Raw genomic sequence first — 16,861 nt, forward strand, 5'->3', positions numbered from 1 at the left:
CTCCTTGCAGGTCATGAGGTCTCTGCGAGTAGAATTCATGTGTGTGGCATCCTTGAGATCACAACTGCATAGGGCTTTGATGTAGTTACAGGATGGTGCCAGTTACAGCTGCCCGTGATGCCACCATTGTGCACAGGTGGGAGGAGGGAGGAGGAGACCAAAAGGGGATGATAGGCAGAAGGTGGGGAATGAACAGGGTGAGGAAAATAGCAGAGAGCGGGCTTCCCTAAGGGTCAGGACCCGCTCAGGTGACAGGACCACGCTGAGCCCAGCACAGCTCCCTCGAGCCAACTGCCTCTTTCCTCTCTGCCCACAGCCTCAGTGTCCTGCTTAGAGTTGGGGAAACACTGCCACAGCTGCTTTTTAGAGACCCTGTCCCCTCGCTGTGTCTCCCTCACCCCTCAATCTGTCCCTCTGGTTAGGGTTGTGTGAAGCGGAAGACAATTTGGGGCTTATTAGTGTCCCAGGGAGACATGTAACTTGTGTTACTGGGATCCAAACAAGCAAGAGTCTTAGCAGCAAACTCCAGCCGAGAAGAGACTGTGGAATTGTCTTACCTCATTACAGGGAATGGCCTTCTTTGTGTTTGTGATTCCGTACGGTTGTCCGATCGCTTTTGATCGCTTTTCTCCATTTGCTGGCTCCGGCCATGCTGGAATTGTGCTAATTAGAAGAGAAATGGACAGGGTGATCCTGTCAGCCCGGGTTACTGGTGGGGACAAAGCGGAATATTATTCTGAGGCAGTGTTTTGTGAGGGCCCTTCTTCCCAATCTCATTAGGACGAAGGGCCGATAGGAGGGCAAGGCTCTGAACGCCTGGCCTGGCTAACAGAGCGCTGGGGTGTTCGTGTGCTAATTAACAGGCCCTGCCAGCACTTGCGCCAGGCAGGAGCCTCACGGTTGCACCTGGTGCCACCTAAAGCCCCCAACCACCCCTGCTCATCAAGAAAAAGTGTTGGCAAAGGGTGGGAAGGCCAGTGGCCTCTTTAGGCACAGTCAGGCACACATGCCGAAAGCGCTCCAAAGCCTAAATAGACAGGAAAAGTCACTTATGGGCCAGTCAGAACTGAGAAACTTGGAGAGACCACTGTTTGTCCACTCTTGGGGGTTGGGCGTTGCAAAGCCATCTGGTGAAATGAAGCCCATGCAGGGGTCAGGTAGTCTAGCACCTCTCAGATTAAGAAAACAGAAACTGGAGAACACAACCAAATGCTTGGAGATGGAGTTTGTGCGTAAGTTGAGAGCTGGTAAGAAGCCATGTTATAGGCCCCCTGGGATGACCCACCTCGGCCTGCCCATGTCTTCCCTTCCTGCTCTGCCTGTTTACCTTCCTGTGATGCCTTAATCCTAATTCCTAAACAGAAGGGACCAGAGCATTCCAATAGAAACAATCTTGGCTTTATTACAAGGCTCCTGTGGAAGCCCAAACACCCTTTGGAAGCCATAAGGGCAATGGAATGACTTTTACCAGCTTCATTTTCACTGCCTAGAAGACAGAAGGACTACAATAAGCTGCAGCTAGAGAACCAAAAACAAAGAGCAGTTAGCTAGTGTCCATTTAAAAACTATAAGAGGGTATAAGAAGGTAAAGAAAAATTAATGATGGCATTGTGATATCAATGCAATTAATATCCTGTGAACTTTTAGTGCTCAAACAATGGAAGGAAAGCCAAGCGAATTAGCAGAGGCCTAAAACTGAGAGACTTAAGTGAGCAAGAAGCAATGAAACTGCTGGTGAGAAAAGATTTGAGTAAGAATTTAAAAATGTGTTTCCAGGCACCAATGCTGTTTGTCAGAACAGTGCTGCTCACAGCCAACAGATATGTTACATGGATGGTATTAAGAATGGCAAAGGGAAAGGGAAAACAAACCTGTGGGCAAATAATAAATAATTATTTATTGGAAAAACAAACTCTAAAGATTTGGAACAGAATAACACACTGTCCCTTTTTAGTCAGCCAGCCAGCCAGCCATGCTTTTCTAGATCACAGAAACCTATCGTCCACCCAGATGTTTTCTTGGAAATCAGGGATGAGCCAGTGACGCGTAGCAATTTGCTGTCCTTAAAATGGAATGTTTTCTATAAAAGGGCATTGGCAGTTTTATCATTGGGTGACAGTAGTACCGATTGATACTTCCTCTTCTTTAGTTCTTGAACAGAGTTGAAAAGGAACTTACACTAAGGGTTTTAGTAGGTGGCAGAGCAATATTTGTTTTCAATCCATCATATTTAACTGGAAGTCTGCAAATAGATAGGTTCTGAATCCCCAAGTCAAAGAAGACACTGAAGAAGAACTAGATGAGAGGGAGACAGCCATAGCCTCGGGGAGCTTATAATGCGATAGGGCAACAGGACAGGGACTTGGATCACTGCAATATAAGGCAGAGTGTGGTAAGAGTCATAAGGGGGGTGAACCTAAGGCTGTAGCAATGCAGGGGGCAGGGTTATTTCCAGCTAGGTTACCAGGGGTTCATAGGAAGGGTAAGCTTGATATGTGCAGAAGGGAAGTGAGACTTCCTAGGGACTCAGTGGTAGGAGCAAAGACATTCAAGGGAGGAACTGGGAATTGTTCCGATTCACTGGGACAGAGACTTCGTATATTGGAGAGGAAGGAAACCAAGCTGGACGGCTGAGTAGAATCACGTGCCGAGAGTTTCAGATGCCAGGTGAGAGATCCAGATTTTATTAGCAGACATGGGGAGGTATTAAAGGTTTTTAATACTACGTTAGAGAGTTGAGTGGTAATGAATGAGCTGGGTGGCAGGTAGGACAGACTGGAAGCTGGGAGACCAAGTAGTAGGTGCCCCATAAAGCCCCACCCCACCCACTGTGCGATGAAGGGGAAGATAGTGGATTATTTGTCATCATAGTTGCACTTTCTGTTGAGGTCTATGCTTTAAACAGGCAACTTGGCGCTTTGAGGAAAAACTCACTCTCCTATAAAAGGGACATATTTATTATGACGACACAGAAACCATCATATACAAAGTGCAATCTTCTAACACCCTGAAATACATACATGCACACACTGCACATAAATTTATATTATCAATATAAAACACATCATTAACACTTCTGACGACAAATATAAAACCAATAAATATCTCAATTCTAAAACATCTACTTACATTAAGTGCTGGTGAATAAGATGACAGTAAAAGAAAGAGGCCAAAGCACACCAAAACCAACTATGTAGCTTCAGGTTACAGGCTTGAGTTGGTTTTGGGGTGGTATCCCAATATTCTCCACATATTTCTCAATTTCCCCTTCTGACGTCATCAACTCTCAAAAACAGGACAGAGGAAGAATTTGATATTATCGCACTATTTTTTGTGCACACACTCTTCAACCACATTTAACACGTTGTGTACGGCTGGGTTTAAATCCCTCGTGAAGATTCTCATGATCCGTATGCAACGTGTTAAGATAAAGGAATGTCAATAATAAGCTTAACCTTAAAATCAAAGCCTAACCTCCTATATAGCATCCATGCAGAATGTTTTCCTTCTCATACTCATCCTTTGAATCTTGTGTTCAATTTTTTCCCCTCTTGTCAGGAAGTAAAATTCTATGGAGGATCAAATGGCACAAATGAGAGAAAACTCCAACATTAATTCTAGCATGGGAAACAAGGCATACTGTCAGAAAATGGACGAGTTATTAAATTGAATAGGGCTGGACCATGCACAGACACTCAGGACCAAAAACCTGACCACAACTTTCCTTTTGTCCAAACACCATCAGACTACTGCCATATGGAGGTTCTTTTCATAAAATTTTGAAAAACCCATGTACTCTTCAGAACAATAGAGGCTGGGGGCTAGCTTATATGACTAAATATGGAGAACACATGTAATCAATACTACCCACAGGCTAGATTTTCAGGTTTCAACACAGGGACAGATAATTGTTAAAGAGCTCATAAGAGTTATATTTAATTCAGGAAATTCTTCTTCTTTCATCTGTGTGTTTCTGTCATGTGGGTGAAATATCTGACATGTGCTGTAAGAAAGGACAAGGGGGGCAAATCATTGTCACTCTTCCTCAGCACATTCCTTTAAGCTCAATCGAAGTTTCTAGTTTTTAAATCAATTCTCTTTTCCTATCTTTCAGGCCATACTAACTTTCCCTCTTGAATCTGTAACAGATTAACTAGAACTCAAAAGTCCTTTCTGTTACCTTTAAATCGATCTTGAGGTCTAGAAGCCAATGCAACCTTGCATGGGCCTTTCACTATACAAGCTAATCCAAGAGCATCCGGGGCAGGAATCCCCTTCCCTGGAGTCAGAACGGATGGTGGGGGCTGGGAGGTGGGGAGTGGAAGGCATTGGGATATGGGACATCATGAGAGGTGTAGAATTTTAAAAGCAGGTATACACTTCTGGAAGATTCTGGTTTCTCCAGCTGGGGATTCTTGGAACCTAGTATACACTGGAGAGTTCACAGGTCAAGCTGCATGGTCTGGTCCAGAATCTAATTGGTCTCTGGGCTCCTTGCATCATCAGTACTTCCTAAGAGATCAAGTGCAACTCAACCCATCCAATCAACGTCACAACAAACTTTGCCATCACTGAATCAAATCAACTGTAAGATCCTGAATCACTTCCGGAAACGAGAAAGCAGGACTTTGACTTTTAAGAACGATATGCCCTCAGGTGTTACCAACATCGAGGCAGGAGACAAAGTCTGGAAGCTGACTGAGTAACTGCACCGATCCTTGGGTGGAAGAGATTCTTTTCCTGCTACTGAATGTCCTCAGAGGCGCAGAGTGCCAGGTGCAGGGGAGAGGGTCAGTCTTGGAGGTGTGCCCTCCAGCCTCTCGCTGGGGCGCAGTGAGGTCCACGTCATCAGAGCTGCACTGGGAGAAGAACATGGTTCCAGCTCCCAGCCCATCCTGTCCACAAGCTGCTGCTACTTCTTGGGCTTCTCTAGAATGTTGAGAAATTTCCCCCGTGTCATCTCTCTGGCTGGAATCAAAAAGCAAATGAAAGATCAATGAAGACCTGACAAAGCGATCACAGGAAGATTTAATTAAAAAATGCAGATTAGGGCAGGCCCAGTGGCTCAGGCGGTTAGAGCTCCGTGCTCATAACTCCGAAGGCTGCCGGTTTGATTCCCACATGGGCCAGTGGGCTCTCAACCACAAGGTTAACTCCTCAAGTCCCGCAAGGGATGGTGGGCTCTGCCCCCTGCAACTAAGATTGAACACGGCACCTTGAGCTGAGCTGCCGCTGAGCTCCCGGATGGCTCAGTTGGTTGGAGCACATCCTTTCAACCACAAGGTTGCCAGTTCGACTCCCGCAAGGGATGGTGGGCTGTGCCCCCTGCAACTAGCAACAGCAACTGGACCTGGAGCTGAGCTGCGCCCTCCACAACTAAGACTGAAAGGACAACAACTTGAAGCTGAACTAAAATTGAAAGGACAACAACTTGACTTGGAAAAAAAAAGTCCTGGAAGTAAACACTGTTCCCCAATAAAGTCCTGTTCTCCTTCCCCAATAAAATCTTAAAAAAAAAAGCAGATTAATGAAACTGTATACAGAGTTGTGGCCACAACAGATTCAATTACTACAAAACTCCAAAGAGGGGGAAAAACAAACCACCTCTGACAACTAAAACTGTACAAAACTGTTCTGAAGTTGGTAATTGCTATAAGGCGCAAGCCAACTAGGGAAGACTTTGTCATCCAACCTTAAAAAAATCACCAGGGAATTCCCTCCAAACCTCTCTCTCTCTCATGAACGTAACCTAATACTCATGTTCACTCTCTCAAGAGGTTTGCTCTTGGAGGCTAAAAACCAACCAAGATGACAGTCCCCTCTGGGTTGTTGGTCTCTGGACATTTATAATCTCAAATCAAAATTAGAGATCGTTTACCCCATCCCTCAGCAGTGGTTGTCCCTGGATACTGTAATATAACAGGGTTTATATTCCCTCAGTGCAGTTCATCTGTGGATGGAGTAATAAAGTAGGGTTTATAGAGCTTTGGTCTTCTCTCTCTTGGCATTGTCAGTCCTTAGATATTTAATACAGCCAGGCAAGGTTTATGTGTCTTTCTCTGACTTTCAGCACCATCAATCTTTGAATGCTGTAGTTACGAGAGGGTTTATACAGCTACTTTCCTACATATGAGGCTCCAAGATGAAAGTAAAACATTTCTCAATTACAAGGGCCACTCCAGAAGCCCCGTTTTAGCTCTGTCAAGCAAATCCTCAAAAATCGTATGTAGCCTCACATCCCCTTCATCCTCATCCCCACAAAATCATCTTTTCAGATCTCTTAAGTGGATTTAACTGTGCTGAAAGTTTCCGATGGCTTGCTCTGGAGGCCGGAAGTCTTCTGGAACAAGCAGTGGACACACAGCAGGCTGCACCCCGTGGCCTCCCAAGAACACATCTCCATCTTGGCCAAAGAAGTAAGGTGGTTAGGGAGGCTCCTGCAGGGATAAAAGGACCTTCGCCCGCGCCTCCTTGCTACCTTGCCCAAGTCTGGAGCAAACGGTACTAGATTAAGGGCTCCCACTCCCTACGCCCCCACCCCCTAAGTAACAGTCCCTGGTTTGTTTGTACAATGAAGAAATGAAACAACATAAACTTTGTAACCACAGGAAGGCTTCTTCTGGTAACTGTAGTTTATATACATTCCTCATCTTCCACAAGTTCTGAGCTCCAACAAAGGGAAAGGAAAGCCCCTGAACTCAGAACGGAAGCCTTGGGGCTTGTCTTGTCTCTGGTGCCCACAGCCCCACCCCGGCCCGAATCAAACTGACTGTTCATTTCTTGGTGGGTTTATACTGAACCCTATACATACAAACTTCCTATAAGACTCGTAATTCCTTGTTTAGATCCTTATCTTCCCCCGCTGAAGTGTAAGAACAGAGAGCAGGGGCTGTTTTATTATCACCTGTACCACCAGCACCAGCAGAATGCTGAGGACACGTGGGTTCTGAGGACGATAATGTACCAAAGAACGAGAGCCAAGGAGGATCACAACCAAGATAGTTTCTTCCCTTCCACAGACAAATAGTGAGAGGCCCGTTAGTGGCCCTTGGTGCTCTATTCTTTGTATTATGGGGCTCTTTTCAAATTTACCTTGCTTATTTAGCAAGAAAAATCATTTCCCTTGATGGAAACAATGCCAGATTAATGGAGAGATTGGGGCGGGGGCAAGGACTAACTACCCCAGAGCAAGTCCAAACAAGAGTTTTCTTGCCCAGGACAGGCAGCGTGACTTCTTTCAGAGAACACAGGATTTGAACTCAATTTAAATTCTACCCAATGTATCAGCTGGGTGACATGGTGAGCTGGGTAAGATCTCTGAGCCTCAGTTTCTTCATCTGTAAAATGAGGAGCATTTGGATATTCAGCAATGCACACGCTTGGTATAGTGGTATGATTAATACAACACCTTTCAAAGGCGGGTAAGCAGCCTGCTGCTCAGCACCTCCTTCCTGAGTGAATAAATGAGAGGCCAATCTCAAAAATCCCCTTCCTTGGACTCGCTTCCCTCAGCCTGATCCTCTAGATACTGACTTATCCTTTTGGCCAGCGTGCGTCTCCTCACTTATTTCTACTGGATGGGTTTTCTGCCTCCTCTCCAGCGCTTAGTAAGGACCTTAAGCACAGCATTCAATGGTCCTGCAACATGACTAGACGCAGATGCTGGAAGCCAGACGTGGGTAACACAAAACTCCGCTGGACAGCGCAGAGCCTTGTTCCAAAACTTCAGGGCCAGGATACCAATCTTACTAATTATTTCTGCCTTCTGCTCTCCAGATTCACCAATTTCTTATTGTTTTTTCCCCAAATGGGAGAATTACCAACATTTTAAGACTTAAAATTAAAAAAATAAAAATAAAAACATGAAACAAACCAATCTATTCAAGGGATCAAGAGGATTTAAAAGGAAAAATAAATGGATATTCCAAAGTCTCTCAGTGGCAAGCTCTCCTTGAATTTAACCAATCCTTTTTAACCACCCTTTTCCCACTCAATCATTCCTCCCCCTTCAACCTAATCTAGGTACACAGAGCTGCAGGAAACCACCGTAAAAGTAGAAGTAATTCAAAAGACATCATCTTCCACATGGGAGGGGAGAAAGTTTTCCTACTCGCCAGTCCTATATAGGAGATATACGAATTTGTGACACAGCAGCCCCTAAAAGAAGGCCGTGCCCTATAAATCATATCCTAAGCACCAACCCCTTTCTGTGCACAGAGAAATTGCTGTGGGTCAGGGGCTGTTCCAGAACACGTGCCCTCCTGTTCACTTGTCATCAGAGATGTTAACATCTCTGATTAATTCACATACCCCTTATTTTATTCCTCATTTCTTTATCCTTGCTCTCCTGCTCTGCTGCAGTGTGAAGACTCTTACCGACCTGCTACAGTAATCACCGCCTGCTAACCACACCCCCCTAAACCTAGTGAAATTGTTTAGTGATGCCAACCGCGCTTTTAATTTGCAAGACATCAGACACAGAGGTAATTTATACCAACATCTGTTCATTTTTGACTTCTGAAACAAACTCGCACATGCTGCTACAAAATCCCATTAGGAGTAGGGAGACTGCCTTCTGCTACCACTCTGTATTCCTCTTACACACACACACACACACACACACACACACACACACACCCCTTTCAGGAGGGTTTTATATGTAAATGCATTTTCCTAAAAAACTCCCACAAAGGATTTCAAATGTGGGGGGGGGGGGGGGAACCTTCAGAGATGCCTGTGGCTTGATTACAGAGGAGAGGAAGGTATTTCTATTTCCCCCTGCCCAGTTCCATCCCTTCTTCTTCCCAACAGTTACAGCTTGGTATAATTCTTGAATTAACGGCTAGGGTAAGGTTACACGTGCCTCAGTTTGGCACTTCCCGTTCTTCCCTTCTCTCCTGGTTCTTTTTCCCCCACAATGTGCTGGAAGACAATCCTAGAGACAAGATTGCTAGAGAGTTGTATCTAGAGTCAATACAATTTCTTAACTATTTCCTAATTCTGGATTAATTCTCTAAGGTTACAGGTTCGACAGGAAGGAAACACTGCTACCACATCCTAGTAACTATGCCAGGAGGGATCCACTGGTCAGCCACCAGTGTACGCTGGGCAGGCGAGAAGCATGACCTCCATGTGGTCATGAGGTATAGACTCTCTTACGCAGAGCAAGACCACAAACTGAGCAAGATGCAACAGAGACTGTCCCCATAGGGTGAACATGTGAATTGCTGCAGAGAACGTGGGAGAGGGGGCCACCTGTACACATTTAAAGACAGCAAATGGCTAAATGACAACCAGCTTCCAGGTTTATGCTGTTTCTCTTACCCCCTTCGTAGGTGCCCTAGGGCTGTCAGGTTTGTGGCAGCCGTAAATACCTGGGAATACTTCGAGGTCAGGGCCGAAGGGAGGACTCCACCCTGCTTGCTGTGAAGCTGGTGTGTGGTTTAATAGCATCTCTTCTTTAGACTCTCCAATCCCTCCATACTACATTTAGCCTTGCCTCTGGCTCCCTCTCCACAATGACTGTCCCCAAACTGCCTCCTCTGCAGTAAATTTTCTGCTGGCTGGTTGGAAAAGATTCAGTGGTACAGATTGATTTCTCACCGGTGAGGGGATGAGGGATTACCAGAGGCACCCTGGTTAACGAGATTGGGTGCAGAATCTCCCACGAGACCAGCCCTCTCCTCCAGGGCTTTGCACCTTTCACCCATGACATATGGGCTTCATTACAGCAAGATTTTCCAGATTATAACTTTGAGGGAATGGCCTGATAAAATTCTGCTTGGCTTTAATGTAGGGAACAATGTAAAGATGAAGTAACTTTTAATGAAATGGAAGCAGCTCATGTTTGGTTTTCAATCCCAATGCAAACTACTTTAAATATTTCTGTGCCTCAATGTAATTAAAAACATCAGTGAGGTAGAGAAGAGTTACTTCCCATTGGGTCTCTCACATCCCAAAGAGCAACAGGCTGCCTGTAGGAGACTGATACGAGTGTGGCCAGGAGACAAAGGAGACAGCGTAACTGTGAAAAGGGCCGGGCTTTGAGCATGAGACACGTTTGGATTTGAACCGCAGCCCCTCTACTGACCCTCCTCTTAACGGCTCACACCTAACTGCCTCTGAAGGCAAGTCACCCACGCCATCTTCCCAGGCTTCCGTTTCCTCCTCCGCTCACGCGGGGTATGAATACGAAGGTCCGGGGGCATGCAGCCAATGCTGGCTACTGTACAACCACTTTCTTCATTCAAACAAGAAGTTTATTTAAGCAACGAGACACCTGATGGGAAAATTATCTAGGATTCATTTCTTTTACAGTAATTTATCTCCACCCAAAGACATATTGCTCTAATATTGCTCTAACAGCTATGTACAACAAAGTTATAAAATTGTCCTTGCTTTCGCAATGATAAATGAAAAACATTGAAAATTCTCCAGTTGAACAAGGTATGAAAGGAATTTTTGTGGCTTTTGTTAAACAATGAAGGTAAAATAACTTACTGGAATAAGAAAGGTAAGAGCTGGTAATGGAGATTTGGGTACTTTCACAAAACCATTTTTTTCCCGTCCCATATCCATTTGATGTCACTCAAAACGTACCATTGGGTATTTAGTTAAAAAAAAAAAAAGGCAATATGCTTGTGCATACACAACAGTTACTTTATGTACAATAAGGGAATGAGGAAGAGGAAAATGAAAGAATAGAGAAATCCATACTATAGAAGTCAGGATGCGGTGGAACCAAATTGTGGTTTTCTGACTGAGAATGTCTTCTTGGTCTGTGCAAACCGAGCTCTGGACTAAATAGCAAGTTCCCTCCTGCCTGAGAGGCTGGAACACACTGACTATATCTTCAAACTCCATTTCCAACGGTGCAGGTCCCACTGTGCAGGTGTGTCTATTTCACTGGTTCAATCAGCTGCCCATCAAATTGGAATCTGATCTAACTCACTGATAAACCCTGTCGTTCCCTACAGGCCTTCATTATTTTACTCAGTGGCATATGCCCGTTAATCTTAAATCACCACACCATCTCCAAATTAATATGACCATTGTTCTTAGTCTTAACTCCTTCCTGGGTTTTTCATTGGCTATTTCCTCAGCTGCTGCTTCACCAGAGGTACCAGGTCATCACTGAATGAAGATACAAATAGCACCAGGACTGGCAAAAGGAGGGCAAACTACTGTGTTTCTCCGAAAATGAGACCTAGCCGGAACATCAGCTCTAATGCGTCTTTTGGAGCAAGAATTAGTATTTTCTTATTTTACTATAATATAAGACCGGGTCTATAATATAATATAATATAATATAATATAATATAATATAATATAAGTACCGGGTCTTATATTAATTTTTGCTCCAAAAGACGCATTAGAGCTGATGGTCCGGCTAGGTCTTATTTTTGGGGAAACATTACTTACTTTCAAAAAGAGCTCAAATGCAAAACAAGTGGAAAGATGAATGATTTGCGGTGTCTGTGTAACACATATACTCTGGAGGATCACACCTGCTGGAGTAATGTTGGTGTTAGCTAGAGACAGCCACCTTCCTTAACTACACCAGCAGCTACTTCCAGCAATAAGGAACACACAAAATCCTAGTTAGTTTAGTTTAAGTCAGTCTTCTAAAAGGCTATTTATCTACTTAGCTTCATACCGTGTTTCCCTGAAAATAAGACCAGGTCTTATATTAATTTTTGCTCCAAAAGACTCTTTAGGGTGTATTTTCAGGGGATGTCTTATTTATTCATGTGCAACAATCTACATTTATTCAAATACAGTCATGTCATCTTCTTCTGGAACATCGTTATAACGTACTAAATGCATCCGTCTGGCTGACGATCTTAACTGGGGCTTATTTTTGGGGTAGGTGTTATTTTTGGGGAAACATGGCAGAAGATGTTTCATAGAAATGATGCCATTTGTTATAATTATGGTTTTAACTCTTTGAAAATTACTTTTTTGTTCCCTAAAACCTTGAATGCATTCTGACAACTATGACAAGACAGATCTCCTAGTCACCAGTTGTGCTGTGCAGAAGCAAGCATGAAGAGGGCGGGGGAAGAGTTAAGTCAGTCATACAGCGCGCCTGCTCTGTACTAAATACTAGGGAAGATTCAAAGACACTAGAAGTGGCCTTTGAGATGGGGCTAGCTCTTCACAGGTCTTCTGGTGGATCAGAGGAGAAAACAAGGAAACCGATGTGATTTAGAAGGCTGATTTCTCTCACAGGAATGGGGGAAGTGTTTCTGCCGCTCTGGCACACCGCCAGAGTACAGCAGAGCAGTTCCAGGGCAGCCTGCCAGACTGAGGTTCCTCACCAGGCTCCAGTTCAGACCTCCGCACAGAACGTACTACTAAGCGATCGATATTTCAAGGAAAGGACTAAGCACTTTTTAATACCTCTACTATGAGAGCAGATGGTGCTGGTGCCATTGTCAAGAGCAGGCTCTGTGAACGGATGTCACTGGATGAGGAGGGATCTCTTGGAGCCTCAGTAGGGTTGGTGGCCCTCAGAAGGTGGGGAAATTACAGTAAAGTCTGTTAACCATTCTCAGTGAACTCTTGTGGGAGAGCACACACAAGTGGAAGTCTTTGGTAGAAATCTCTTTCCTCTAAAATATATGAACGTAGCATTTGAAGGTGAGCCAGAACAGCCTTGAGGCTTTTGACTAAAGTTCTTCTGGCATAAGCATTTCAAAAAGGAGACTGAAATATATATATTTGAGAAAAGTACAGTCTGGATGCCACATCTGTGTCCACATCTGTGACCAAACTATCACAGACTATCAAAATCTCCATCCTCAGAATTCTCAAAGAAACCTTTATGGGGAACACTTTCCAGATTCCCTTTCTATTGGGTGTCTTGTCTAACGGGATTTTTTTCTTCCAAAAGGGTGGGGCGTCTAAGAACAGTGTTCCTTCCAGTGAATTCAGAGAAAGATAATTTCATATCATTTTTTCTTCAATTCACAGTAAGGCCTATTATCAGAGAATGTTTAATCAAAGAAATAATATGAAATAGAAAAGCCAGGACTCAACATACAGGTAAACAAATTTGGACAGCTCCAATATGGAAAATAATTTTAATGGCTTTTCACAACAGAAAAAAAAAAGGACAGAAGTATCCAGCCAACAGATTTATTCTCAGAATATAAAACATCAAGCAGGAACATAAAATATGGGAAGTGTCAGCCATGATGCCTGAAGATTGAAAGCAGAAGTAGAAGAATCTTAATTGTCAGGCATTTGAAAAATGGTGTATTCAGGTTGAAGTCTGTGTTTCAACATCAACTCTCCTTGCCCTGCACTCTTTTAAGAGCAAAACAGGACCAGATTTCAAACATTCAGTTCTCTTTATCATCCTTCTCCCTACTAAAAACCCATTACAACAACAAAAAACCCCAAAGATTTGTGTTCAAGAAATGGGCGCTAACAACTTCTTATTTGTATTTTGTTTCCTTTTCAGAGGGCCTCACAGGTCTACTCATGGATTCACTTAGTTCCCTTTCCAAGGGTAAACTCAACTGAATGAAAGGCAATGAGATCAAAGCAATGGATTAATTAATACTCTTGGGGCGAGAACTTTTAAGTACTCATATATTCATATAGAAATTCATGCTTCAGGGCCTTTATATAGTAATACGTTGTGGTGAGACACTTATTATGACCAAAGTCTAGTAGCTTCACACAGTCTTAATTTCCTCATCCATAAAGTGAGAACAGCAATAATAATCTATCATGTAAGGTTAAGATAGAATAACTAGTCAAAGTGACTACAAAAAATATTTTGCCCCAAATTAGACAATTTATCCACAGGCTAGATTCCACTCTCAGGAAAATCAGACCAAGATCACAGTATAGACAATTTCAAAGGACTTGGATATTACAAAGTTTCCTGCTTGGAACATCCCCAACTGCAAGGTGCTGGCACTAGCTAAAGTCTATGGAGGAAAACGACCCCCTCTTCTTGACCCCTAGGGCAGGCAAAGAGTTACATCTTCACAGTGAGAAGCCAATAAAAACCTCTCTTGATTATAATTTAGATAAGAACCACTGGATTGAATAATAATGTCTGAAACTCCCCTGGCTGTTTCACCTTGAGACGTCCATCACTGGGTTAAACATGATGCTAATTGCATTTGGATTGATTAATTTCTCTCACTCCTGTCTATTCGAATAACGCTTAACAAAATAATCATAGCACCCAGAGCCAAATCTTTTCCGTCAAAGGAATGAAGCCATCAGAACAGGCAGAGATGAAAGAAATGAAGATGACCCGTAATTACTGCTACGGTGATATCATTACCATATTATACAAAATGAGTGTGGGGGGAGGGGGAGTAGAGGGAGGAGGGACTGAGATTATTTATTTATTTTAATGGAACCCTACAATCTAAGAATACAGATTTGACATCAAGTGGAACACAGAGAAATATAGAACTTAAAAAAATACAAATCTTGCTCATGAAATTGCAAAATCCAACAAACACTGAGGCCCAAGATACATCAAGTGTCTTGGGCTGTGAGCAGGTATTATTCACACCACTATTTTTTTTCATTGCAATAACACTTTGTGTATTACTTGCATAGAGATTTAAGATGCTGTCTTCGTACCACAAGCATTCCCATAGTTACTGAAGGATTTTTCTTTCAGCCAGGGAATATCATTTTATTTTAATGTTGTTAGAAGCGGCCTTGTTTGTAAAATTAGAATCTGGGTTTTAAACAGCAGGTAGTTATAGTTTAAGACACCAAAGAAAATGTCTATGAATCTTCATGGATGGTTCAATGGACAACAATATGGATTTAACTCACCAGCAAGAAGAATATATTTTCCCTCTTTCTTGTTTGATATGCTCTTTTCAATACTTCTGATAGAAAACCTATGATTGCATAGGATTTGAACCTAGATCTGATTCTATCACTTATTAGATGGTGAGATCAGGTAAACTATGTAGCTTCTCTGTGCCTCAGTTCCTTCATCTGTAAAATGAGGGTTAGTACCCATCTCACTGGGTTATCGTGAGACAAGACAATACATTTAAGTGCTGGTCCAAACAACCCAGTATTTCCCCCTAAGATTAATTTTATGGCTATTTACTGTACTTTGAACAATGTTTTGGTTATTTTACTTACTAAAGTTATTTTAAACAGATACTTGTAGAGTACCTTGCATATAGATTTTAACAAACATTTGGGAAATAAATAAATAAGATATTTAGAAAGTGCATCATTTTATTTATTAATTTTTATTTTTTAGTACATCATTTTAATAGCCTAGAACTATGTGGGGGGATATTTGTACTACATACAGTATTGTAAACATAGAACCATCATTAAGTTGAAAACAATAAAAACAGATACTGAAATTATTTTATTTAACTTGGACAAGAAGGTATGTTTCCCTATTTTCTTGTATAATATTCCGAAATAAAACAAGCATATGTATTCTGAATTTGTAATGATTCAGTAATAAAAACGATCAGTGATTTAAAAGAAAGAACAAAACTCTGTTTCTGCCAGGTGAAATCAAGAGTCTAAACCATTTACTCCACTAACTCAGTATTCTTCACTAACTTTCTTTCTGGTTAGGAGAGGCAACGCAATACAGCAAAAAGATTTTAACTTATCTAATTCCAAAGGCTTTGGAATTAGACAGGAAGGCTTTGGAATTAGACAGGTCTAGATTTGATTCAAATCCCAGGCCCCATTTCCAACCTTCAAGACCTTGAGCAAGTAATTTACTTTTCTGAGCATCAGTTTTCTCGTCTGTAAAAATAGGAATTATAAAATAGACTTTGTAGCATGTCGTAAGATTAAGTAAGGTAATGCAAGAAAATCCTGCCTGGCATATAGCAAGAAACTCAATAAATGACAGTGTTAATCATTTTTACCCTTCATGTCTCAGCTCAAGTATCACTTTTTCAGAGAGAGGCATTCCATGACCACCTTATCTAAAGTGAGTCCTCTTCAGTTACTCTCTTTCATATAAACCCATTTATTTCCATCATAGCACTTACCAAAATCTAAAATTACTTTATTTACCTTCATGCTCCATGAAGTTCTGTAGACCCTTCTGTTGTATCCCTAGCAAACAGAACAATACCAGGCACGTAATAGGTGCTCAACTATGTATTTATTGAAATAATTTATTCATTTTTGAGGAAAGAGGAATGCTGCTTCCTTTTCAATTCTTAATGGAACACTGTGCATAGGAAATTTTTGCTCTAGTAAAATTACATGTATATTTTACTCAGCAATTCCAATTCTAGGAAGTTTTCCCAAAGAGACACCAGCAAAAATATCAAATCAGGTATTCACATGTCTATTCATTCCAGCACTATTAGTAATAGGTGAAGACTGCAAATAACACAAATGTCCATCAGTAGGGAGGGGGCTGGTATAACCTTATTATGGAGTACTGTTCAGTTGTAAAAAGAATGAAGACACCTATATACTGCTATGGAGAGATCTCTAAAACATACTAAGTATAAAAAGAAAGCTGCAGAAGATTATGTATAGAATATTACCTTATGTGGAAAATTAGGACAAGGAAAAAATACACTTGTATATTTACTTATATTTTCAAAAGAAACAATGGAAGGATAAAGTTTAGTATTAGTTTTTACTAACAATGATGGTTACTTATGGGAAGGAAAAGACAGGGGGAAAGAATAGAGATGGAAAGTACACACTTATTTTATACATTTTACTTTGGGACACCATGTAACTATTTTACATACTAGAAAACAAAATTCATTAAATAGAAAAAGGCAAAATCTAAAAATTGAAATAAACTAACTCAAATCTATAATATTTGGCATAACCGTACAGTACAAAAATTTAAATAATTTTAAAA

At 42.0% G+C, this 16,861-nt stretch overlaps 1 protein-coding gene across 2 annotated transcripts in view; it reads right to left on the reverse strand.

The window, feature by feature from the left end:
• Window positions 1–2,941: 2,941 nt before the first annotated feature.
• Window positions 2,942–16,861, reverse strand: part of LIN52 (lin-52 DREAM MuvB core complex component) — a 92,029-nt gene continuing 78,109 nt past the window's right edge. The window contains exon 6 of one of the 2 annotated variants that reach the window (XM_019733682.2): window positions 2,942–4,968. In XM_019733682.2, the coding sequence (XP_019589241.1) occupies window positions 4,913–4,968 (56 nt within the window). In that variant the 3' untranslated portion in view covers window positions 2,942–4,912. The remainder of the gene's footprint in view (window positions 4,969–16,861) is intronic. The other variant, XM_074327228.1, reaches the window with a different exon arrangement.

This window comes from Rhinolophus sinicus, linkage group LG03 (genome assembly GCF_036562045.2).
Source record: "Rhinolophus sinicus isolate RSC01 linkage group LG03, ASM3656204v1, whole genome shotgun sequence".
In the NCBI taxonomy this organism is placed as follows: domain Eukaryota; kingdom Metazoa; phylum Chordata; class Mammalia; order Chiroptera; family Rhinolophidae; genus Rhinolophus; species Rhinolophus sinicus.